At 35.1% G+C, this 26,997-nt stretch overlaps 2 protein-coding genes across 4 annotated transcripts in view; both read left to right on the top strand.

Moving 5' to 3' along the window:
- The window catches only part of LOC118501288, a 164,732-nt gene extending 142,065 nt beyond the window's left edge, over positions 1–22,667 (top strand). The window contains exons 7-9 of one of the 2 annotated variants that reach the window (XM_036029030.1): positions 277–418; positions 17,267–17,371; positions 22,301–22,667. In XM_036029030.1, coding sequence (XP_035884923.1) covers positions 277–418; positions 17,267–17,371; positions 22,301–22,621 — 568 coding nt within the window. In that variant the 3' untranslated portion in view covers positions 22,622–22,667. Of the gene's footprint in view, positions 1–276; positions 419–17,266; positions 17,372–19,710; positions 19,756–22,300 lie in introns of those variants that run through there. The other variant, XM_036029032.1, reaches the window with a different exon arrangement.
- A 1,467-nt stretch (positions 22,668–24,134) lies between these two features.
- Positions 24,135–26,997, top strand: part of LOC114493356 — a 63,917-nt gene continuing 61,054 nt past the window's right edge. For both annotated transcript variants that reach the window (XM_028508157.2, XM_036029021.1), the window contains exons 1-2: positions 24,135–24,490; positions 25,626–26,002. In XM_028508157.2, the coding sequence (XP_028363958.2) occupies positions 24,266–24,490; positions 25,626–26,002 (602 nt within the window). In that variant the 5' untranslated portion in view covers positions 24,135–24,265. The remainder of the gene's footprint in view (positions 24,491–25,625; positions 26,003–26,997) is intronic.

The raw sequence follows: 26,997 nt of genomic DNA, 5'->3' as shown, positions 1-26,997 counted from the left end.
GCTTTTAATCTCTTTTGTAATCAGGTTTTTATAGGGTGAACTTATTATTCCAGTGTAATTAAACAAAACCATCAGAGGATTATGACTTAAAGGTATTTAGAATCAAACATAATTTTAAAAAATTCTTACCCACTTTGGGGTAAGACTTCTGCACAATCTCTATTTAATACAGATATCAAATGTTAGTGTATTTATCTCGACAGAAATCTGAAATGTCAGCAAATGTCTTTTGTTTTATCAATGACTTAAAAAAATATTGTTTTTATTACACTATAGAGTAATACAAGGAATCCCTGTTATGGGTGATGATCAAGCACATGTTCCCGTCCTTCCAGCAACACCAGGGATACCACCCGAATTGGAACAAGGAACTGGACAGTGTGCTCACAAACCACACCTACAACTCTTGGGAGAGGAAGTAAGAACTTCCTTGAATATCATTTTTATCTAACCTACAGGTTCTTAAACTTTAAAATTTCAGGGCCCTTTTTGTACTCGTAAAAGTTATTAATGACCTCAATAATTGTTTATGTGGGTTGTATCTATTGGCATTTACAATGTTGAAAATTAAAATTTAGAAAACATTAAAAGTTTTTTGTTTATTAAAAATAATGGTAATAAAGTCATGCATATTAACATAAATAATCTATTTTAAAAATAATTATATTTTTAAACAAAAAACTTGATGAGAAAACTAGGATTATGTTATTTATTTTGCAAATCTCTTTAATGTCTGGCTTAATAGAAGATAGCTGGATTCTTATGTATGCCTTTGTATTCAGTTTTGTGGTAGGTTTTTCTTTTGGTTGGGAAATTCTGATCTCACACAGAAAGATAGCTGGAAAAAGAAAGATTATTTTAATAGCTTTTTGACATAATTATGGATATTCTCCTTTGATAATATACCAGAACTGAATGAGTTTCTTGAAAGTTGGTTTTGAGACTTCCACTTCTGGGGAAAATAGGGCATAACTACTATTACTTTTCTTCCTTCTAAGTACAACTAAAATACCTGGCTGTTAAAAACCTAAAAGACTCTGAAAGATGGAGAATGAAGCAACCTAACTGGGAAGTTTGGGGCCTAAGAAATGAAACGGTTGTGAATTAGTTCCTTGGGTTTTCTTTTGGTTCATATATTCTAGACTTGGAGCAGAAAAGGCTGGTAATCTGGAAACAAAAACAGGTCAAGAAAAAAAACAACAAAAGTCTGCTTTCTTTAGCCAAAGAGCCAGAAAAAGGGCTGTCCAACAAGGCAGAAGAATTTTAGACAATTTCCATTCCATTTTAGCTAAGGACACCAGAAAAAACAGTGTTCTTATCCCCACCTTTACCAGCAAAGGCCTAGTGGGAAACCTAGACTTTTACTCTTCAGTGTATAACTCAGCACTTTAAGCACCCCTGCCAGGGTTGTGCCAAAGAAAGCTGAGTGTTGACCTGGGACTTTCATCTCAATAGAGTGGTAATGAGGTTTCCCCTCCATGTTAATTGAGACCACAGGGGGATACCGGACTTTCATTCCCACCCAGTAGTAATGAGCCACTCCTTTCCTGTCCCACTGTGCTGGTATCAGAGAAGACCCAGTGGAATGTCAGTTAAAACAGATGGTTTAAATATGACCCAGAGTCTCATAACATAACCCAAAACATCCAAATTTGAATTGAAAATTACTAATCATACAAAGAACTAGGAAAATCTTAAACTGAATGTGAAGTGGCAAGTCAGAGAAGGCAACACTGGGAAGACAGGCATGCTAAAATCATCTGACAAAGATTTTCTAGCCACCTTCATGAAAATGCTTTGATCAACAGCTATGAACACACCTGAAACACATTTAAAGAAATAGAAAGATTCAGAAAGGAATAGAATAGATTTAATGTAATCCCTATTACATTCAATGGTATTTTTTACAGAAATAGAACAAACAGTCCTAAATTTGTATGGAACCATAAAAGTTCCCAAGTAGCTGAAGTAATCTTGAGAAAGAAGGACAATACCACAGGCATTATGTACCCTGATTTAAACTATGTTACAAAGTTGTAGTAGTCAAAATGTATGGTATTGGCATAAAAACACATATAGATTAATTAATCAAAATAGAGAGCCGAGAAAAAATCTTATACATATCTGGTCAATTAACTTACGACAAAGGAGCCAAGCATATGCAATGGGGAAAGAACAGTCTCTTCAGTAAATGGTGCTGGGAAAACGGGACAGTCACATGCAAAAGAATGAAACTAGATCCCTATCTTACACCACAAAAAAATCAACTCAAAATGGATTAAAAACTTGAATGTAAGACCTGAAGTCACAAAAATCCTTGAGAAAACATAGGCAATAAGCTTATTGCCATGATTTTTTGGATATGACACCAAAGAAAAGGCAACAAAAGCAAAAATAAATAAGTGGGGCTTTTTATACTAAAAAGTTTTTTACAGAGAAAATGAAACTATTAACAAAATGAAAAGTTAACCTAGTGAATGGGAGAAAATATTTGCAAATCATATTAAATAAGAGATTAATATTCAAAATATATTAAGAACTCAAGCAACTCAATAGCAAAAATACAATCTAATTAAAAAATGGGCAGGAGATCTGAGTAGACATTTTTTCCACAGAAGACTTAGAGATGGCTTACAGGTACATGGAAAGATGCTTGACATCACTAATCATCAGGAAAATGCAAATTGAAACCATAATGAGATATAACCTCACAACTGTTAGTATGGCTATGGGAGAAAAATCAACAAGTGTTGATGAGGATGTGGAGAAAAGAGAAACCTTATGCATCATTGATGGGGATGTAAATTTGTGCATACACTATGGAAAACAATAGGTAGGTTCCTCAAAAAATTAAAAATGAAACTACCATATGATCCAGCAATCCCACTTCTGGGTATTTGTCTGAGGAAAATGAAAACACTAACTCGAAAAGATAACTGTACCCCCATGTTTACTGAGCATTATTTATAGTAGCCAAGACATAGCAACAACCTAAGTGTTTATTGACAGGTGAGTGGATAAATTGTGGCATATATATATATATATTCAGCCATAAAAAAGCATGAAATCTTGTCACTTGCACAACATGGATGAACCCAAAGGATATTATACTGTGAAATTGGTCAGACAGAGAAAGCCAGATACTATATGATCTCACTTATATGTGGAATCTAAAAAACAAACCAACCAAGCTCATAGATACAGAGAACAACAGACTGGTAGTTGCCAGAGGCAGGGAGTGGGTGGTAAGCAAAATAGATGAAAGGAGCCAAAAGGTGCAATCTTCTAGTTATAAAATAAGTAAGTCAAGGGGGGTATAATGTACTGAATGGTGACCATAGTTAATAATATTATATTGTATTTTTGAAAGTTGCTAAGTGTATAGATCACAGGTGGCAAACACAAGCCCCGTGGGCCAAATTCGGCCCTCCACCTTGTATTATCCCTCCTGAGACCTTGTTTCTACCTGGCAGAGCCCCAAGCTCTCGCTTAACTGTTAAGAAGTGGTCACATTTATACAGTCCTAAAATTACATTCAGCCCTTTGAAGGTAACCATGAGCCTGATGTGGCCCCCGAGGAAAATGAGTTTGACACCCCTGGTGTATATCTTAAAAGTTCTTATCACAAGCAAAAAAACAATAACTATGTATGGTGATGGATGTTAACTAGTCTTATTGTGGTGATCATTTCACAATAAATACAAATATTGAAACATTATATTGTACACCTGAAGTTAATATAGTGTTATATATGTCAGTTATACCTCAGTAAAAATAAATAAGCAGAAAGGAAATAGAAAGTCTTAATCAAGAAACTGAAAATATAGAGAAGAAACAAAAACTTTCAATTAATTATAATAATTAAAATAAAAAGCTCAATGGATGGGCTCAAAAGTAGAATAGAGGAGACAGGAAAGAATCGGTGAACTTGAAAATAGAACAGTAAATTTTACCCAATCTGAACAAGAAAGAGAAATAGACTGAAAAACATTAGTAGAGATACAGGGACCTGTGGGAATCTTAACAAAAGATATAATATTTGTGTTATTGACATACTGGAAGAAGAAAAAGGGAGATGACTGAAAATGTATAAGAAGAAATAATGGCTAAAATTTTCACTAATTTGGCAAAATGTTTAAATATATTTAGGAAGCCGAGCAAACCCCAAGCAAGAAAAATCTAAAGACAACTGTAACAGGCTACCTAGTAGTCAAACTTCTGAGACTGACAAAGAGAAAACCTTGAAACTAGCAGGGAGGAACAATACGTATGTTACAGAGCAGAAAACAACTTGAGTGGCAGTGGATTTATCATCAGAATCCATGGAGACCGGAAGCAAAATATTCCATGGCAGAACATTTTTCAGGTGCTGAAAGCAAAGATCTGTGATCCACGAGTCCTGTATCTTAAGAAATATTCTTCAGAAATAAAGGGGAATCAAGACATTTTCTGGTTAATGAGAACTAAGACCATTTGTTTCTTAAATCTCCATGTGAGTCTACAATCAACTCAAAATAAGAACCTGAATAGAACCACCTTCTCCTTTTGTGTTTTCTAAAATATGTTTGTCAGTTGAAGCAGAAATTTCCATATTGTCAAATGTATATACAGGAAGTGTTTAAGACAAGTACATTATAAATGAGGAAGGATAAAGAGACATAAAGGGAGGGAAAGTTTCTACACATCACTGGAAGTGGTAATATGATGACAACAGTAGATCTTGATAAGTTATGTTTATATAATTTAATACCTAGAGCAAAACTGAAAAGCTATGTGAAGAGATACACTAAAAAAACATAGATAAATAAAAATAGAATTTGGAAATGTGTCCTAGTGACAGGAAGGCAGGAAAAAGAAAACAGAAAAAACAAAAGAAATCAGAGAGAACAAATCAGAGAGAAAAAAAATGAACGGCAGACTAAATCCCTAATTATATGTTAATTGTCTAAGTACACCAATTAAATGACAGAGATTGCACAGAAGATTAAAAAAAAACCCCAACTTCTGGCCAAGATGGAGGCATAGTTAGACACACTGTGCCTCCTCCCACAACCAAAAGGACAACAACAATTTAAAAACAAAAAACAACCAGAACTGACAGAAAATTAAATTGTATGGAAGTCCGACAACCAAGGAAGTTAAAGAAGACACATACATCCAGACTGGTAGGAGGGTTGGAGTCGGCCAGCAGAGGAGGAGAGGGCTCTTAGCAAACCGGTGGCTGGCAGACCCAGTGAAGCTGTGGATTGTGGAACTGGGCATGGCTCACAAGGCGGCTGGCAGACTGGGTGGTCCCACATTCACACACAGATAAACCAGGCAACACTGGGGAGCAACACAGACCCCGCAAACCAGGGCTCCAGCAGGGGAAATAAAGCCTCAAATCACCAATTGAAGACACTCCTAGGGGTTGAGGTGCCGGGAGAAACTCCCGGCCTCACAGGAGAGTTCATTGGAGAGAACCACAGTGCCCTAGAATGTACACAAACCAAACCACATGGGAATCAGCAACAGAAGGACCCAATTTGCTTGTGGGACGCGGAGGAAGTGACTGAAATCTGGCAGAGAGCAGAGCAAGTGCCATTGTTCCCTCCCAGACCCCATCCCCACATACAGCATCACAACCTAGCAACTGGGTGGCCCCAACCTGGTGAACACCTAAGGCTCTACCCCTCACTGCGTAACAGGCCCATCAAGACAAAAAAAAAAAAGGACCCAAATGAAAGAAGGGATCAAAGCTCCAGAAAAAAACACAACTAAGCAACAAAGTGATAACCAACCTATCAGATGCACAGTTCAAAACACTGGTAATCTGGATGCTCACAGAATTAGTTGGATTTGGTTGCAAATTAGATAAAAAAAAATGAAGGCTACTCTAAGTGAAATAAAGGAAAGTGTACAGAGAACCAACAGTGATGGAAAGGAAACTGGGATTCAAATCAATGGAATGGACTAGAAGAAAGAAAGAAACATCCAATCAAGAAAAAAAAATGAAAAAACAAGAATTCAAAAAAATGAGGAGATGCTTTGGAACCTCCAGGACATCTTTAAATGTTCCAATATCCGAATTATAGGTGTACCAGAAAGAGAAGAGGAAGAGCAACAAGTGGAAAAGTTATCTGAACAAATAATAAAGGAGAACTTCCCCAATCCGGCAAAGGAAATAGACTTCCAGGAAGTGCAGGAAGCTCAGAGAGTCACAAAGAAGTTGTACCCAAGGAAGAACACACCAAGGCACATCATAATTACATTCATTTTACCCAAGGTTAAAATGAATGAGAGAATCCTAGAAGCAGCAAGAGATAAGGAGGCAGTTTCCTACAAAGGAGTGCCCATCAGACTGTCAGCTGATTTCTCAAAAGAGACCTTGTAGGCAAAAAGGGGCTGGAAAGAAGTGTTCCAAATCATGAAAGGCAAAGATCTACCTCCAAGATTGCTCTATCCAGCAATGCTTTCATTTAGAATGGAAGGGCAGATAAAGTCCTTCTCAGATAAGGTCAAGTTAAAGGAATTCATCATCACCAAACCTTTATATGAAATGTTAAAGGGATTTTTCTAAGAAAAAGAAGATAAAAAACATGTACAGTAAAAGGACAGAAAACTAACAATTATTAACGACCACACCTAAAACAAAAACAAACTGAGAAAGCAACTAGTACAGGAACAGAACCACAGATAGAGAGATCACATGGAGGGTTATCAGAGGGGGAGTGGGAGGAGGAGAGAGGGGGAAAAGATACAGAGAATAAGTAGCATAGATGGTAGGTACAAAATAGGCAGGGGGAGGGTAAGAATAATATGGGAAATGTAGAAGCCAAAAAACTTATAAGTATGACCCATGGACATGAACTAAAGGAGGGGAATGTGGGTGGGAGGGGGCATGCAGGGTGGAGAGGAGTGAATGGGGGACTGGGACACTGTAATAACATAATCAACAAAATATATTAAAAAAATAACCCAACTATACAGTGTGTACAAGAAACTGACTTCAAATATAATGATACAGGGATGTTGAAAACAAAAAGGCAAAAAAGATTTATCGTGCAAATATTAATCAAAGAAAAGCAAAAGTGACTATGGATATTAGACAAAGTAGACTTCCAAGCAAAGAAAGCTATCTGATACAAAGAAGGGCATTATATCACAATAAAATTATGGATCCATCAGGAAGGCATAGCAATCTTAAAAAGTATATGCACCAACGAACCTGAAAAACATGTGAAGCAAAAAAGAAGAAGAAATGAGAAATAGGCAATTCTGCAATTATAGTTGGAGACTTCAGCACCCCTCTATAAATAATTAATGAACACTTAGAAAATCAACAAGGATGCAGAAGAACTTAAAAATTTCACCAACCAGTAGGATCTAATTGAAATTTATAGAACACTGTGTCCAACAAGAATGGAATACACATTTTTTTAGTTCCCACAGGACATATAGAAACATAGTGTAGATTCGTAATAGAATCAAACTAGAGATCTATTGATAATAGAAAAATATCTCAAAGTAATTGAAATCTAAACAATACAGTTATAAGCAATCTACTCAGCAGTGAAAAAGAATGAACTATTGATACATGCAACTAAAAGGATAAATCTTCAGAGACTTATGTTTAAAGCCAATTCCAGAAGACTACATACTATATGATTTCATTATATAACATTCTTGAAATGAGAAAATAATTGAAATGAGGAACGGGTTAGTGGTTTCTGGGGCTTTAGGGTGGGGAGTGAGGATGACTGTGTCCACAAAAGGACAACATGAGGGATCCTTGCAGTGATGGCAAGATTCTGTCTTGACTGTCATTGTCAGTGTTTTGTTTGTGATATTGTACAATGTATATTTTTCTAAGATGTTACATTTAAGGTAAACTGAGTAAAGGATAGATGGGATCTCTCTGTACTATTTTCTAAATCTTCTTGTGAATTTACATGTATCTCAAAACGCAAAGTTTAATTGGAGAATTGTAGTCATTGAACCAAAAACAGAATAAAAGAAATTAAACTTCGTTAAAAGAGAATATTAAATAAGAATTTGTAAAGCTAAAAGACAATGTATTACGTGATAATTTTTACAGCTAAAAGGGTTTGTTGCAATTGAAATCTGAAACCACATCAATGACTTTTTCATGCCTTATTTATTAAAATCTTTTGGTTTATTTTGTACTTTGAGTGGATTTTTTACCCATTCATGATTTTGTAAATACACAATTCACTATATACATAATATCAAAATATCTTGTTGTTAATATTATCAGAACAATCTTTTTAAAATTTTTAGTGTATTTTTTCTATTGTCATTTAGCCTATTTATACCCCTTTTCCCCCACAATCACTGCACTGTTGTCTGCATCCATCATTTCTTTTTCCTTTTTGCTTGATCTCTTCACCTCTTAACCTCCACCCAACTGAGCTGTCATCCTGCTCTCTATCTGTGAGTCTGTCTCTATTTTGTTAGTTCAGTTTGTTTGTTAGATTCCACATACAGTGAAATTGTTTGGTATTTGTCTTTCTCTGACTGGCTTATTTCACTTAGCATACTGTTCTCCAGAACCATCCATGCTGCCGCAAAGGATAAAATTTTCTTCTTTTTTTATGGCCGAGTAGTATTCCATTGTGTAAACATTCTGTAGTTGTTTTATCCACTCATTTACTGATGGACACTTGGGCTGCTTCTATATCTTGGCAATTTTAAATAACACTGCAATGAATAGAGGGTATTTATTTTCTTTCAAATTAGCATTTTGGGCTTCTTCAGATATATTCCCAGAAGTGGGATCACTGAGTCAAAAGGCAGATTCATTTTTAATGTTTTGAGGTATCTTCATACTGCTTTCCACTGTGGTTGCACCAATGTGCATTCCCACCACAGTGGAAAAGGGTTCCTCTTTCTCCACATCCTCACTGCACTTGTTTATTGATTTACTGATGATAGCCATTTGACGAGTGTGAGATATTTCATTGTGATTGTAATTTGCATTTCTCTGATGATTAGTGATATTAAGTATCTTTTCATATGTGTATTGGCTATCTGTCTGTCCTTCTTGGAGAAGTGTCTATTCAAGTCCTTTGCCCATTTTTAATTGGATTGTTTGGGATTTTTGGTGTTGAGTTTTGTAAGCTCTTTTTAAATTTTGTATGTTAACCCTTTATCAGATGTATTGATGAATATGTTCTCTCATTCCATGGGTTGTCTTTTATTTTGTTGATGGTTTTCTTTGCTGTGCAAACCCTTTTTAGTTTGTTACAGTCCCACTTTTTTATTTTTTCTTTTATTTCCCAGGGTAGATATATCAGATAAAATAATGATACGAGCAATGTCTAATATTTTATTGCCCATGCTTTCTTCTAGGATTTTTATGGTTTCAGGTCTAATATTTAGGTCTTCAATTTATTTTGAATTTATTCTTGTATGTGGTGTAAGGAAGTTGTCTAGTGTCATTTTTCTGCATGTGTCTGTCCAGTTTTCCCAACACCATTTATTGAACTAAATTATCTTTAGTTCAGTATATATTCTAGCTTCCTCTGTCAAATATTTATTGACCTAAAAGTGGGGTTCATTTCTGGGCTCTCTATCCTGTTCCATTGATCTATGTTTCTGTTTTTATGCCAGTACCATGCTGTTTTGATTACTATGACCTTATGGTATAGTTTATATTAGGTAGTGTGTTCCTCCAACTTTGTTCTTCTTTCTCAGGATTGTTTTCAGAAAAATCTTTTATCATTGAGAACCTGGTAAGCTCATGACGAGGGACACAATTTTCCAGAATTGCAATTTTTGCTAAAACTTTATTTTTTAAAATGACTTATACTCTCATTAGCTTTACTTGAAATAATAGGTTTGTTTCATTCTTTTTCTAAAGCTGAATACCTAGTTTTATGTTTGTCCTATCAAATAAAAATTGTAGTGGAGTTCATAGCTCTTAACAATAGCACACAAGCTACGTCTCCTGAAAACCACCATCCCACTTCACTCTGGCTATAGAAACACTTACCTGCACTTCTCATTTTGTCATATTGAATATTAAAAAGATGTGTACTCAAAAGTTGAGATTTAATAAAATTAACAATTTTCCCTGCTTCCGGGTGGCCTTTTAAAAGGTGCTGCTTCATTGATTCCTGCTAAGGTCCCATCACTTTTACCCAATAAATTTTTAAATATATTTTATTGATTATGCTATTACAGTTGTCCCATTTCCTCCCTCTTAATTCCCCTCCACCCTTCACCCCTCTTCCCACCAGCATTCTCCTCCTTTAGTTCATGCCCATGGGTCATACATATAAGTTTTTTTGGTTCTACATTTCCTACACTATCCTTACCCTCCCCCTGTCTATTTTGCAGACCACTTATGCTTCTTATTCCCTGTACATTTTCCTCCATTCTCCTCCCTCCCCCTCCCTGCTGATAACCCTCCACGAGATCTCCATTTCTGTGATTTTGTTCCTGATCTAGTTGTTTGCTTAGTTTTTGTTTTTGTTTTTGTTAGGTTCGGTTGTTGATAGCTGTGAGTTTGTTGTCATTTTACTGTTCATAGTTTTGATCTTCTTTTTCTTAGATAAGTCCCTTTAACATTTCATATAATAAGGGCTTGGTGATGATGAACTTTTTTAACTTGACCTTATCTGGCAAGCACTTTCTCTGCGCTTCCATTCTAAATGAAAGTTTTGCTGGATAGAGTAATCTTGGATGTAGGTCCTTGCCTTTCATGACTTGGAATACTTCTTTCCAGCCCCTTCTTGCCTGCAAGGTTTCTTTTGAGAAATAAGCTGACAGTCATATGGGAATTCCTTTGTAGGTAACTCTCTGTTTTCCTCTTGCCACTTTCAAGATTCTCTACTCATCTTTAATCTTGCCTAATGTAATTATGATGTGCCTTGGTGTGTTCCTCCTTGTGTCCAACTTCTTTAGGACTCTCTGAGCTTCCTGGAGTTTCTGGAAGTGGCCATTTCCTTGGCCACATTGGGGAAGTTCTCCTTCATTATGTTTTCAAATAAATTTTCAACTTCTTGCTCTTATTCTTCTCCTTCTGGCACCCCTATGATTTGGATATTGGAATGTTTAAAGTTGTCCTGGAGGTTCCTAAGCTTCTCCTCATTTTTTTGAATTTTGTTTCTTCATTCTGTTCTGGTCGAATCATTATTTCTCCCTTCTGCTCCAAACCATGGATTTTAGTCCCAGTTTCCTTCCCGTCACTGTTGGTTCCCTGTACATTTTCCTTTATTTCACTTTTTATAGACTTCACTTTTTCTTCTATTTTGCAACCATACTCAACTAATTTTTTGAGCATCCTGATTCCCAGGGTTTTGAACTCTGCATCTGATAGGTTGTCTTCCTCTTCATCACTTAGTTGTATTTTTTTCTGGAGTTTTTATCTGTTGTTTCATTTGGGCCATACTTTTTTGTTTCGGTGAGCCTGTTACATAAAGGGGGGCTGAGCCTTAGGTGTTCACCAGAGCGGGGCAACCCACATAGCTGTGCCGTGGTGGTGTATGTGGGGGAGGGGTCCAGGAGGGAACAATGCCACTTGTTCAGCTTTTGCCAGTTTTCAGTCACGTCCCCCGCTACCTACAAGCATATTGGGCCTTTCTGGTGCTGATTCTAAGGTGATTGGTTTTGTGGGCATTCTAGGACTTCCTGGGTCTCTCCACTGAACTCTCCTTTGAGGCTGGGAGTTTCTCCTACTGCCACAACCCCCACAGGTGTTTTCAGTCAGAGGTTTTGAGGCTTTATTTCCCCATGCTAGAACCCTGGGTTGTGTGGTCAGTATCACTCCCCAGTTGTTCCTCCTGGTTTATCCACATACAAATGTGGGCCACCCACTCCACCAGCTGCCACCTCACTGGGTTTGCCAGCCTCTGCCTGCTTTGGTCCACCAGTCATTGCCTTGCTGTGAGTCTTCTCCATCTCGGCTGTCCCTCTCTGCCCCTCCTATAGGTCTGCACGAGTGTTTCTTCTTTAACTCTTTGGTTGTTAGACTTCCATACAGTTAGATTTTCTGGCAGTTCTGGGTTTTTTTTGTTTTTAAATTTGTTGTTGCCCTTCTTTTGGTTGTGTGAGGAGGCACAGTGTATCTACCTATGCCTCCATTTTGGCAGGAACTTCCTCAATATTTTTTTATACAATCAGTGCAACTTTCAACACAGTGAAAAAGGCATAGTCTCTTCGTATTCCTAAGGAAATAGTTTTCATGTGTGGAAAGGTCTTGAGGCTCTCCAGAGTCTCAGACCAAAACTGTTGTTTGCCTTTATGTTACTTGTATGTGACACTTAACTTATCCCTAAAGGTAATTTGCAACTCTCCCTTAGTAACCAGTATACTCTGACGTTGGACCTTCGGTATGAATATGAGTTATTGCATTCATTTAGAGTAGGGGCTGTACAGGGGCTGATGTGCTAAATTTAACTGGGTTGCTTGATAGCTAGTACTTCAGTTTGCTGTGCAGTCTTTCCCCTCCTGTCAAGTTCTAACAGCCACCACCCCTGCTGTTTCTAACCATTTTTCTAGGTCTACTTTTAGGCAGTTCTGAGCATTGCTGGAGGAACTAGTTACTGTGATGAATGTTTCATCACTAGTTTGATTACATAAATTCTCCCCTGAAGGTTCATCTGTGCTTTTCCTTGAGTGCAAACTACTGCTGTTTAGTGATAGATTTTCCTGTCTTCCAATTGTTTGTACCTCCCTTACTTCTAGAGGTATAATTTTATGCTTAAGCTGCCGGAAGTCAACTACATGGAAGAAATTACTGAATTGTATGTGTCATCATTTGAATACTTGGAATTTTCTTAATGTTTAGGAGATCTGTGTTGGCCGACTGGAAGAATTTATTTACCTTTTAGCAAGGATTTCTGTTCTAGGTCTGTACAACATGAAATGATGCAGCATGCCTAGCAAAATAAAAGATGAATCAGACAGAAACTTAATTTTAAATTCTATGTTAGACAAATTATCATGGTAACTTCAAAATCAGCCTTTCTCCAAATATTCTGTTCATTCATAGGAAATGTGATCAAGTGTATAGAATAGTTGATGTATATATGACTAGAAAGAAAAGTGTTCAAAAGACTTTGGTGTCGCCTTAAAATTGCGAAGCTTTATTTACTGTGTTTCAATCTTGGTGTATTACTCTGGAAAGTCTGTGTAACACCCACATAGCCACAGATGTCACTGTTATGGTCATATAGTTAATACTAGAGTGATGCTTGCAAGTTGATGCTTTAATATTGTTTGAGCTCATTTTTTTTCTGGTGAAAAAAATCTTTTTATGGGAAAATGCATAGTCCAATGAAATATTATTAAAAGTCAATGAAAAGATTAAAGAAAACATAATTACCACTAGTACTGTGGATTCAAACAACTATTATTTTAAAAATCTTACCTTATTTTCTTATGAATGCCTGACTATTTTCACCTCCAACTATATTTTAAAATTATTAGTTTTATTATTTGTGTTCATTTTTATAGGAATAATATCATTTTATTGTACTTTTCAGATGCATCTTCTACAAATTGAAGGTTTGTGGCAACCCTGCACTGAGCAACTCTAAGGGTGCCATTTTTACAACAGCTATTTTGCTCATTTCATGTCTCTATGTCACATTTTAGTAATTCTCTCAATGTTTCAAATTTTTTTCATTATTGTTGTTTTATGGTGATCTGTGATCAGTGATCTTTGATGTTACTATTGTAATTATTTTGGGATGCCACAAACTGCACCCATCTAAGATGGGGAACTTGATGATAAATGTTGTGTGTACTGACTGCTTACCCTCCTTGCTGTTGTTCTATCTTTCTCCTTCTCCTCAGGCCGACCTATTCCTTAAAACACACCAATATTGAAATTAGGCCATTTGATAACCCTATCATGGCCTCTTAAGTGTTTGAGTAAAAAGAAGAGTCAATTAATGTGGCAAAGTTCATTGTTGTCTTTTTAAGAACTTGCCTTAACCACCCAACCTTCATCAGCCACCACCCTGATCAGTCAGCAGCTGCCAGCATCGAGGCAGGACATTAGAAAGAAGATGATGACTTGCTGAGGCTCAGGCAATGGTTAGCATTTTTTAGCAATAAAGCCTTTTAAAATTAAGACATATAAATTGTTTTTTAAGACAGTGCTATTGCACACTTAATGGTCTACAATATAGGGTAAAGATAACTTTGATATGACTGGGAAACTGAAAAGTTCATGTGACTTGCTTCATTGTAATATTCATTTTATTGCTCCAGTCTGGAACCACACCCACAATATCTCTGAGGTATTCCTGTATTATTTTATTGATAATAAACTTTATTTTATAGAATTGTTTTAGACTTACAGAAAAATTACAAAGACAGCATGGAGATTTCCCATATACCAAACACCCTGGTTCCTCTATTACTAATATGATAATAGTGGATTGAATCATGGCCCCAAAAGTCCTAGCCCGCAGTACCTGTGAATATGACCTTAATTGGAATTAAAAATCTTGGGATGAGATCATCCTGGATTTAGGGTGGGTCCCAAAGCCAATCGGGCTGGTATCCTTGTAAGAGGAGAACAACATGTTAACACACAGATGCACAGGGAGTAAAGCCATGTGATGGAGGCACAGCTGGAATGATGCAGCTGCAAGCCAGGGAACACCAAGGACTGCTGGCTGCTACTAGAGCTATAAAGGAGCATGGCTGGATTCTACCCTGGAGCCTTCAAGGGAGCATGGTACCCTCCTATACCTTGTTTCTGGACATCTATTTTCCAGAATAGTGACAGACTACATTTGTATTGTGTTTTAAGCTGCTCAGTGTTAGTTTGTTATGGCAACCATAGAAAACTGATATGTTATAGTAGGGTGGTATATTTATTAAAATCAATGAACCAATATTTATACAGTATTAACTAATTGCCATGATTCACTCAGATTTCCTTAGTTTTTACATAATGTTCATTTTTTGTTCCAGAAGCCCATCCTGGATACCAGTTACATTCAGTTGTCATATCTTCTTAAGCTTCTCCTGGATGTGACAGTTTGTGACACTTTTGTTTTTTGATAACCTTGACAGTTTTGGGGAGTACTGGTCAAATAGTTGTAGAATGTACTCAAGTTGGAATTTGCCTGATGTCATCTTGGGAGAAAGAACATTGAGATAAAGTGCCGTTTTCATCATGTCATGCCAGACTTCCTATTATCAACACAAGTTATCACTGTTGATGTTAACCTTGATCACCTGACTGCAGTAGCATTTGCCAGGTTTTTCACTGTAAAGTTTCTGTTTTTCCCCACTTTTTCATACTGTACTCTTTGGAAGTCACCATGTGCAGCTCACACTTAAGGAATATGGAGTTATGCTCTACTTCCTTGAGGGCTCAGTATATACAAAAATTAATTTAAATTTGTGTAGACCAATCTATTTTTCCCATTTATACATTCAAGTTTTTATATCAGTATGACTTGTGGATATTTGTTATACTCTGAATTATAATCCAGTACTATTTATTATCATATTTTGCTAAAATTGCTTGAGGTTTGGTAATTGAGTGCTCCTTCAGTTGGCTCCTGTGTGCCTTCAGCATACCCCCCAATTGTGGGATTTTTAAGAACTCTGCCTTAATTTCTGGCATTACAAGATGGTCTAAGCTCATCTTGTATATTTTCTGCCTCAGTCCATGGAATCATCAATTTCTGTAAGAAGCCCCAGTTCCCTTTACTAAAGACTGTAATTAGCCACCAACATCTGTGCATTAGGTGTGCTTGTTGCTACTGTGGTTTCCAGATCTTCTCAGTTGACACAGTGTATATGTGTATACTAACTTCCGTGAATACTCATATCTAAAAATATTTCTCTATGTAACTATCTGTGCCTAAATGAAGCTAAACACAGGTTCACACTGTTGTTTCCAACTCTAATTCATTACCACATAGGTCATTCTAGCTTCCTCCCCTCACTTACCTTTAAATCCTACTCCAACAGTGACAAACGTGGATCCTACCACTCTCCGTCCATTTACTTAATTGCTCAATTCAGATATAGAAGTGTACATGTATAAGTGTACCAGAATTGTTCAGCCATATTCCTATGGGAAACAACTTTATAAACTAAAGTACAGAGTAATGTACAGTTTCTTTTGCCTTTAGTTTTATATATCTACTCATTTCCAAATTACTAAAGTCAGCAACTTTTTGTCTCTCCACCTTCTGTGAGGTTGTTTCATACATTTATAACATAGTTAGATTGTTTTGTTACAGTCTGTATTCTATCTTGGGACTTCTCTTGATATCCTAAATGTTTTTTTTTAATTTTATACATTAAAGTTTACTCTTTGTGTTATAAAGTTCAGTAGGTTTTGGCAAATGCATAATGTCAGAGAGCTACAATTTCAGCATCATGCAGAATAGTTTCACCTCCATAAAAATTTTCCTATGCCTGATTAATTTTTATTTGGAAAAAGTTTTAAAAAACAAATAAATTATACAAACTAAAGTAAGATATGCTTGGAGGTATGTTATCAAGAATTTATAAATGTTAACATTTTTATATTTCAGATTTTTTAAATAAAAATATTTTTTAAATAATTTAATTAAGTCCTCATACTTCCTAGTTCCATTTCTCTTCTTTCTTACCCAAGGGCAGTCACTGTTATAATTATGGTCTTTCTATGATTTTGTACTTTACTAGGTTTATTTTTGTGACTTTAAACAATAAATACTGTAGTTCTGTGTGTTCTATGTACATTTATATAGAGGTATTATTTTATATGCATCTTTCTAAAAATACTACACTGTAAGATCCACCTATAGTAGTTTATAATTTTTGTGCTTGAATGGCTTGATTAGTGTTTAGTTCTATGAATAGACCACTTTTTTTTCATTGGCTTTTCTGTTAATGGGCATTGAGATCAGGCTTTGATATTCGTTATTTCAGATGCAGTATAAACACCCTGTACATATCTCTTTATGCACATGTGTAAGAATTTCCTTAGGCTATATAGGTGGAGGTGCAATTGTTGGATCATGTAGCATGCACATTTCCTGTTTTAATACAAATGGTCAGTTTGCTTCCAGTGTGGTGTAGTTCTACTAATTTCCCCCATTCTTGGCACCACTTGGAATTGCTAACTTTACATTTTGCTAATCTGATGGGTGTGAAAAGTTTTCCGAGACTTTCAGAGGCTATGGAATCCATCACCTCACTTTCTGGGCAACTAGATAATGATTTTGAGAGGAGCTTGGGTTTTTACCCTAGAGACTTATCATTTGTTAGTTTCTAATAGCCTTATATGTTATTTTCAAAGGTGTCAGCATATCCAGGATTTACAAAGTTGTTTTGGAATCTAAATTCATCCAAATTCCATGTTCCAGTATCTGTCGTGAAAGAAACACTATATCCAAAATATGAGGTAATATAGGAAATGAATTTTTCTATTGTAATTATTTAATAGTTAAATTGTATAATTGACTATTAGATTAATTTTTACTGGACAGTTATGTAATTTGTCATACAATTATTGCCATAATTAAGAATATTAAATGGTGCTATAAAAATTTTATATAATATATATTATATATGTACATGTACACATATACTTACTTATAAACCCTTAAGTATGTATATATATACACATATATTATATTTATGTACATTTCTAAAAAATTTTGTACTTATCCATGTTAGTTTAGCCAGTCAAATTTTCTTTTTGAAAGAATATTTTGTTTAACTGTGGTTCCAGGACATAAAAGTAATTGGGTTGTTTAGGTCTTCATGGTATTTTCATTTGCTTTCAAAAGTACATTTTTAGTTTACATAATGTTAAAAAAATTTTACTACTATCCAATATAATTATTAATTTTTCTTGTAAAGAGTGTTTGCTTGCTCTAATTTTGTTACACCAATTATTTTAAAAATGAGAATCAAGAGAAGAAACCCGAAATCATCTATTCTTTTCCCTTGAGACAATTACTGCTCACTTTTTGGTCCATTTTCTTTCATTCTTAAACATTCTTCCTCTTCTTCTTTTCTTTCTCCTTTACCCCCTCTTGCTCTCCTTATTTTTCCTCTTAAATTTTGCAATGAACATCATTGTGCATAAGTTTTTAATAGTACTTAGGGTTATTTTAATTGCACAAAATTTTAGGCAGCCTACTAAAACATATCAGAAAAGGATCAAACAAAATAGTTAAGGAAATCACAGGGGAAGCATAACAGAATAATAATGTAATAAAATCGAAGGTAAGATTAAATCAGTGAAATCTTGTTTATATCTGTTGCTTGAAATAAAGTCATTAGTTTATCTCTTAGCTTCTCTCCAACCAAGGCAGGGATGGAATCACAGTCATACCTGACCTATTGTTACTACGTGTTAAGAATGTTAATATTAAAATATCTTGACATATCTTGGATTACTTGATCATGGTATTTTTTAAAATAGTGTGTTGAAATATGTTAGGCAATAATTTCTTTTTTAAAAAATATACTTGTGAGTGAAACCTATATGTAGTGTATTTTTTTCCTTAGTTAAATTCTTCCATCAAGGTATGTCTTGCTTTATAACGTAAATTGATTAACAGCTCATCTTTTTTTTTGAATGTGCCAAAATTGATGTAACATAGAAATAATCTTGAAAATGTGGAAGAATTCACTGCCTGGAAAGGTGATTGACAAATAAAACTTTCATTTTCTAATTCAAGGATTATTCATGTTTAATGTTTTTTCTTGAGTTAATTAGATATATATCCTAACAGACAACCATCTGTTTAATTGAGATTTTTGCTATATGCAGCATTTGTATATATTTCATCTTCAGTTTTAATCTCCATTTCCAGTGCTGCATAATTTATTACTCATTTCTAATGGATTTTTTTGAGATTTTTTTCTTTACTAGAGTAGAATTTTTTTTAGAAACTAGTTTATTTTTTGTTTTTTTCTCATATGTTTTCACTTGCAAATTATTTCATTTCTACTTGTCCAACTACTTAGTATACTCTCATCAGTATAAAACCATCCCTTTAACTTTTTTTAGCAAGGATTGTGATGTATGAGCACCTAGCTGTTAGCTATCATGGCCATAGAGCCAGAAAAACAAACATGGTCAAATGATGGCATCTTTGACCAAAAAACTTTTGATTTAAGTATTAACTCAGGTTTTGCTCCTCTGAATTTTTGTTACCTCTCTTTGAGATTTTTTTTGTTTTGGTTATCAGTTTACTGCTTTTCATAGAAGGTTAACATTTGTATTTGGGCATTTTTCTAATTTCTTGAATTAAAAATTTAATTTCTTTATATTTCTTCTTTTTAATTAGTATACATAATTCATCAGTTGTCTCTGTATAAGACTTTGACCTTATTTCATAAGTTTTTATTTGTAGTGTATTCATTTACTTTCTGAATAATTTCTATTGTAGTTTTCAGTATCTCTTTGACATACAACTTATGTGGGAAAGTGCTTTTTTTAAACTTAATGAAATTATTTTAAAGTTTATTCTCAATCCTTATTAACATGAGGCACTATTGTCTTTAGAATACCAGTTTCATGAAATTTATTACACTTACTTTGTGGTGTACCAGATGTCCCAATAGTATCTATTAATTCAATGATAGTGTAGATGGTGACCATTTTTTTGTTGTTGTGGCAACACTAAGCAGAGCACAGGCTTTGCAATCAGATGGTCTTGGATTTAAATTTCAATGTGTTCTATTCTTTCATCTGGGCTGTGCTTCTTTGTCTCTTTATTTTGGCAGCCTCCCTGAACTCACAACTGAGGTATGTGCCCTGACCAGGGATGGAACCACAACCTTTTGGGGTATGGTACAATGCTCCAACCAAATGAACCACCTGGCCAGGGCTAGCTCCTTTTTTTCCTCCTAATATTGGTTTTTGATCTATCATGTAGCTCAGGTTCATACATTTTTTCTTCATTTGTGTCTAATACACTGTTAAACTTGTTTACTGTGTTTTTAAATTTGGCTTTGTTTTTTTTTTTAGAGTTTTTATTTTTTCCTCCAAATGTTATTTTGTTTCTTCGTGTACCTGTTATCTTTAAATCTTACCATTGTATTGGAGCCATTAGTTTTAGGAAGTATTTGAGATCTAGAATGGTGGTTTCTTTCTCTAGGAAAAGTTTTTTGTCAGAACATGGGATATTTACCATTTAAGGAGAGCCTTAATATGAGGTTGAGGCTTGGTTTTCTCTGACTTCCTTCATGACAGGGCCCCAGCTGAAAGTCTACACAGATATTTTCTTTCATTAACTCTTAATCTGAGTGTGTAGCCCTGTAATATCCTTTTAGCCTTCAACACTTGTATATTTTAAATATTTACACACACCTATATGTTTGTGTATGTATATACATATATGTATATACATATACATATCAGGCTTCACACCTCAGGTATATCAGGTAGATTCTGGTTCTCAATTTCTGTAACCCTTGCCCCAAGAAATTGCATATTTGCATGTCAGATTTGCAGCTGCATTAGTAAACATCCTGAGAATAAAATTATCTTCGAATACTGGATTTAACTTATCTGGTTCTTGCCTTTTCTCAGATTTTGGCCCAGTATCTCTTCATTATCTTGTTAGCTCTTTGACACTTAAAAGATAATGATTGTTTTTCATATTACATGTAGCTTTCTTTGTTGTCCTCAGCAAAATTACTTAGCTTGCCATAATTAGAAGCAGAAGTCATAATTGATGTTTTAGGTAGCAAAACTGTTTTCATTTTCACCTGCATCCTAACTTTGATTGCATGCATAACCAATTTCTTCAATATCCTTGGAGTGAAGCAGGAGAATTTTTACATTGGATATTGTATAAGCAATACTGTAATTGCCCTATCAAGCAAATTAGTTTGGGTAATATCTTGGCATATTCCAACATATGAAGCATGTTCTCTTTTAAAAAGCTGTCATTGATTGTTAGTAAGTTCTGCTATTTTAAGATCTGTGAAATATATTACAGTAAGTCCTTACTTAACATCGTGGATAGGTTCTATGACTTTAAGCAAAATGACATATAACAAAACCAAATTACCATAGGCTAATTGATACAAGCATATTTAAGTTCCTGTGGCATCAACATCAATGTTATAAAATGTTGAGGACCTGCTGTATTAAGGTTTGTGTCCCTGTTGTTGTAAAAAGCATTCTTTAAAATATGTAATTAATACCATTGTATCATATTTGAAAAGTTTGTATAAGCATATGATGAAAGAGTTCCAAAATTTCTTGTGTGTCTCAGAGTTTGGTTTTTAAAATAATGATGAAATTGACAAAGCCTCTTTTTGCTATGTCTGGTAATTTTCTTACATTGTGCTCTAGTTACTTTCTAAAAATATAAGAGAAGAGGATGAACAAAATAAATAATGTGGATAATTCCTAAATTTCCCATAGCCTCCATATCTGTTCCATTCTCAATGCTAATTCATGATACTTTTTAAAGCTGATTTTTTTATTGAATACAAGTTTTTGAATTTGAAATTTTAAAGTTGTTTGAGACCTACAAACTTTCAGCAAACTAGGCAGCAGCATAATTTATTTCATCATGAATCCACCAGGCTCTCTAACTGATATATGATTCAGGATAGAGAAGTAGCATATTTGATATTGATAATAGTTACAATGAATCCTAGCTGGCATGGCTTAGTGGATTGAGCAACCAAACCACTAAGCGTTGCTGGTTTGATTCCTAGCCAGGGTACATGCCTGGGTTGTGGGCCAGGTCCCCAGTAGGGGGCACAAGAGGCAACCACACACTGATGTTTCTTTCCTTCTCTTTCTCGTTCCCCTCCCTTCTCTCTAAAAGTAAATAAATCAAATCTTTAAAAAATAATAATTATAATCATTGCAGCAGTTTACCCATACAACAAAAAGCATGCACATATAACAGTTCACTGATAGTGTTTGAATTATAAGGAGATTTTTATTTCATTTAACATTTAAAATGCTCATTTGTACTTTACAGTGAATAGTGGCAGTGACAATCATCCAAATGATATGTTTTATTCATAATCCTGCTGTTGCCATGTTGCATAGATTCAATGCTAACCTATGAGATCATAGGACCATTGACTGCTGCTAAGATTAAGGACACCAGAAATAATAGATGTACCTATCTACTTGACTAACTGCCAGTGCTGAAGCTGAATTGAGGGTTTTGGTCAAATACTAAGATTGCAGTGGGACTTTGATGCATCTCTGGTGAATGTTTTCTACAATTCTACCCTTTCCATACATTTCTCTTTTGTTAATAATGTTGTACTGTAAAGTTAACAGTGGTCATAGGCTTTTAAAAGTATTTCACTATTAATTGAAAACTTTTTTTAACCACAGAGTGTTCAAACAAGCAGAATTCTAATTGAGAAAATTTCACCTGAAAGCAAGGAAAGTGTCATTATAAATCAGTACAGTGGAAAGCATAGGGTATGTATAATTTTTATGCTGAATTGTAAGCTGGTTACTTTTTCTGTCCACAGCTCAGGTATTATATCTAGAAATTTTGGAAACTGTTTATTGGTGTTTCCTCAGTCCAGGAAATGCCTCAAAATGTGCACTGGTATCTTTGTGGAGGACACAGCTCCTCTTTTTAAATGTGTTGTCTTTATGACACTCCAAGGATGTTATTTACTAATCAGTAGCAGAAATCTGCTGTGAGTTTTCCTACAGTTTCTAAAATTTCTGGTTTTGTACTCATTTATCACTTCTTTCTAGGTCTTAAAAGATTAAAGGAATATGTTTATAAATCTTGTTATGATGGGGGAACCATTCCTGGTCATGAAACCAAGTAAACCTGAGTTCTTTACATGACAATTAGACTCGTGCTCATCTTTATCGTTACAGTGTATCCAAAAAACCAAACTAAATAATAAGCTCAATCAGGAAGAAAAGAGTTAGTGATTGAGAGAAGAAGAAAGGTAGAAAATTTATATGTTGATCTATAAGTGTCCTGAATGTTATAGGGATAAACAAGAAACAGTTTTCTCCCCACATTATTGCCTTCAGAGCTCTGCTCCCCTTCGACGCTCCCTCAGGATGCTGAGTGCTACCTAGTACAGAGTCTTGGTTCCCTGGGACAAACCAAATCCCTAGTCTAGTCAGCTAATCAAGTCCATGCCTCTTCCCACACAGTGAGGTAATACTTCTTGGGGGGAGGATAATGTTTATATTTAATATAGATCACTTTCTTGCTATTTTTCCTTGAGTACTTCCTAAATATTTGTCCTTTTGTATGTTTGATCTTCATAGTCCTCACCTGCCTGGTCTCATATCATTCTTGTTCATTGTTTTGTCCATAGCAGCTAGAGCAGCAAGCATCACATACAAAACAATTGAACCAACGAATGACACTTTCTAGTTTGAAATGCCAATTGCACTTTCTAGACTACCTTAGTAGCATTACCTACACTGACCTGTCAGATAATTCCCATTTTTGGTAGCTGATTCTTGTAGCCCTTCCTCCTTCCTGACCCCAGTTATATTCTTAAAACACAGGTAGGATTATGTGGCATATGTCTCAACAATCTGAATAACTTCACCTGCCACACCTGATAAAGTCAGAGTGCTTAACTAAGTCTTATAACCTGGCCTCAACTATATTTCCTATCCTACTTCTCATTATTCTTCTGCCTCCATATAGCCTCTGTCTGCACCAGAGTCCTTAGGAACCATAATCCCAGCACTTTGACCCTTGTAGGCCCTGGTTTAGGCTATTCCATTGGCAAGGGATGTTCTCAGTCCCCTCTCAGTCCATAGAAATGTCACTGCCTTTCATAGGCCAACCCAATGCTACCTCTTCAAGTTAGTCTGTTCAGGTTCTTTCCTGTTTAGAATTAACCTCTCCCTCTCCTGGGTCCCCTCACACTCGATTTATGCCATTTTTATAGTCATTGCCACAGTCACTTTGGATTATAGTTATTTCTTTATGTCTCTTTCCACCATTATACTGGTTGAGGACATGGAACATACTGAAGTACCTCCCAATTCTTTTAATGTAACAACTCTCATAGTAAGTGTTAACACTTGTGTAGTCCTGTGGAGTAGAAGGTCAAGGTTATACATGAGTAGGGATGACTCTTCAGGGGACAGTGGCTGCTCCAGGTTCCACAGTCCACACCCCCAGGGTTACGAGGGTGAGTGGCTCAGCATATCTGTGGCACATTCACACACACCTTGCCCCATACACCACCTGGAAAGCTTTGCAGGGTGGCACCTGGCGCATAGTGGGGACTAACTAGGTAACTTAAAAAAGTAATTTCAAAATTAATTGAGGATTTTAAGTTCTGCTCTTCTCTGAATTCGATGACTTCAAAATCAGCAAGAACCTGTACTTCAATTAGTCTTTCTGCATTTTGTAAATTTACCTTAACAGCTACCAATAGTCAACTGTCATATTTTCATTTACCACATAGTACCTACAGTCAATGTATAATTATCATTTTATCATTTCAGTTTATTTTTCCAAGAAAATCTTCATCACTTAGTAATATCAAAAATTTTTGCAGCATACAATCTCCACAATTAAAGGTAAGATAATTTTTCAGGTTTTATTATTCAATAGAAATCTTTATCTTACTATTAATATTCAAAACCTGTGCTTTTTCTGTTTACTTTCCTGAAATAGGTAGTCAGTTGATTCTTCCAGAGTTGACTGAAAGTTTGGGTATGAGTGTGTATTTGGTAGCCAATGTATGATTATGGTTGGTGGTTCCAAGTTAAGATTTTCAACAGCACTTTGACATGTCTTATAGTCATAGTTTACCTGGTATATTATAAATCAAGTCACTTACAATGTTGACCCACACTTGCATCGAGTTCACAGTTTTAAAGCATTTTTTATGAACACTATTTCAGTTTGATTTTGGACTTTGTAATATCCTGATGAGAAGGAAAGTGAGACAGATATTATCCTTGTGTTACACGTGAAAATCAAAGGTCAGAGAGTGATAAATGGCAGAGCTAGTGCTTAAATCCCCATCTCCTTGTACCAAGAATAATGCTTTCCGCTTTACCAAGAATCCACAAGCGTTGTTGAGCAGCTGGTTCTCACCGTCAGTGGCAGTGACACCTAGCTCCCAGGTGTTTTATTCCCCCAAAGTATCTGACAGTCAACTTCCTTGATTCTCCATGTTAATTTCTTCTAATTTGCTTTCAGCCTGCCTAACTTTAGCCTGTTTCATTTTTCATTTCTGACATTCTCCTTTCTTACTGACTCACTGATTCCTCTGTTTTGTGTCCTTGTACACTGACGCTATTTTTTACATTTATTTTATTGACATATAATTGACATATAACATTATATTTATTTCAGGTGTATAACATAATACTTTGATATTTGTATGTATTGTGAAATGGTCACAGCAGTAAGTTGTTAACATCCATCACCACATAGTTACCCATTATTTTCTTGTGATGAGAATTTTTAAGATCTACACTCTTAGTAACTTTCAAATGTACAAGACAGTATTGTATACTATAATGATGTACATTGTATGCCCATTTTAACTTTATTAACTGGCTTTTGAAAAAACATTAAGAATACATGATACAAAGTTTTTTCAATAGTGGTCAAACTACATTAATTGTAATTGAATTAATTTTAAATGTATAGCAACTAAATTGATTTTATTTTTTTCTACCTCTTTGTTTTCTCATTAATAAGAGAGTAAACTCTTTAGCTGAATTGAAGAAGGAGGGGACCACAGCTCTGTTAGAGATTAAGGATGATGTGCAAAGCAGTATAAGAGAGGTGATGTTTCAGAAAGCAAAGGAGTTGGAACGTCGTGGGATAATTGAGCAAAACGCAACTGAGGAAGTCACTTCTGCAAAAGAAAATATAGATACCATCTTAGACACCATTCAGGACAATCACAGCCTAAGAGATCTGTCTGTTTCTCTCATTGAAGCATCTAGAAAAGCTGGCATCAGTTACATTGTTTATCCCAAGAAAAAGAAGCTGAAATGGAAGAAAGGACAGAAATTCACTAAACTTCCATTTGTGTTGGATGCATTATCCAAGCCTCCAAATATTCTAAAAAGGTCTTGTTTAACCAATAATTGTTATAGTTTATAAAATGCATTGTGGTTTTTGTCTTCATTTTATAATTCACTCATTGAAGGTGTGGCTAATGTAAGGACATGCTTCCCAGTCAAGAAGTAAAACTAAATCAATTTTAATGGCTACATAAAATCTTTTAATGGAAAGAAATAAACTCTACTAAGTTATTTTTTGAGATGATGTAGGACCAAAACCCAATCTCTACTCCAAACAAGTTTCACCCATTCAAAAGTCGAAATAGTTTACTGATTTTTTAAACTATTGAAATGAGTAACAAAACCAAATAGATAAATTGTTTTTTTGTATGTTATGAGCCCTAACTCAGAGATTAATACAAAGAAATAATTTTTCTTCTTACTTGGAGGTAATAGTATCTAATCTAACATACTTAAAAATGTAGAGGGGACTGAAATAAAGGTTACTGAAAATCCAGGCATGTTAATAGTTTAGTGTTCAGGACAGAACTTCTTACTACCCAAGAGCTATCAAAATAGTTTCCAAAAGCCCTGAGCTTTGTTATCTTTTGATATACCCAAATGACAGTAAAGAATTCATTAAACTTATATTTTTTAGAAAAGACTTTTCTGGTGATAAGAGACTCATAAATGTTTTGTTCACTTTATTATTGTAAAGACTTGCTGGTTCTGAAAAGGAATTATACATTATTGTGGTGATTACTGTCCTTTAGAAGACTGGGAGACTGGGGAATAACTCTAAGGAAAGTGTAAGTGACAGAGTACAGTAGAGACCAATCCTAGGGGAGAATGCCATTCAAGTACTGAGTTCTCTGCACATGATTTATAGTTAAATTTCCCCTGCAACAAATATACCTGGAAGCTTTTTTGTTAGGTCATCTTTAGAATACTTATGTAGGTTTTCCTAATTTGACAAATGTTTTAGATCAGAATCAGAAGATTCCAATACATTTGCTCTTTTCAAAGTATTATGAATCTTCACCATCCCAGAAAGAATACTC

The sequence above is a fragment of the Phyllostomus discolor genome, chromosome 1 (assembly GCF_004126475.2).
Source record: "Phyllostomus discolor isolate MPI-MPIP mPhyDis1 chromosome 1, mPhyDis1.pri.v3, whole genome shotgun sequence".
NCBI lineage: Eukaryota > Metazoa > Chordata > Mammalia > Chiroptera > Phyllostomidae > Phyllostomus > Phyllostomus discolor.
Note: the sequence above shows the minus strand (reverse complement) of the source record. Positions and strands in the feature narration are given on the sequence as shown.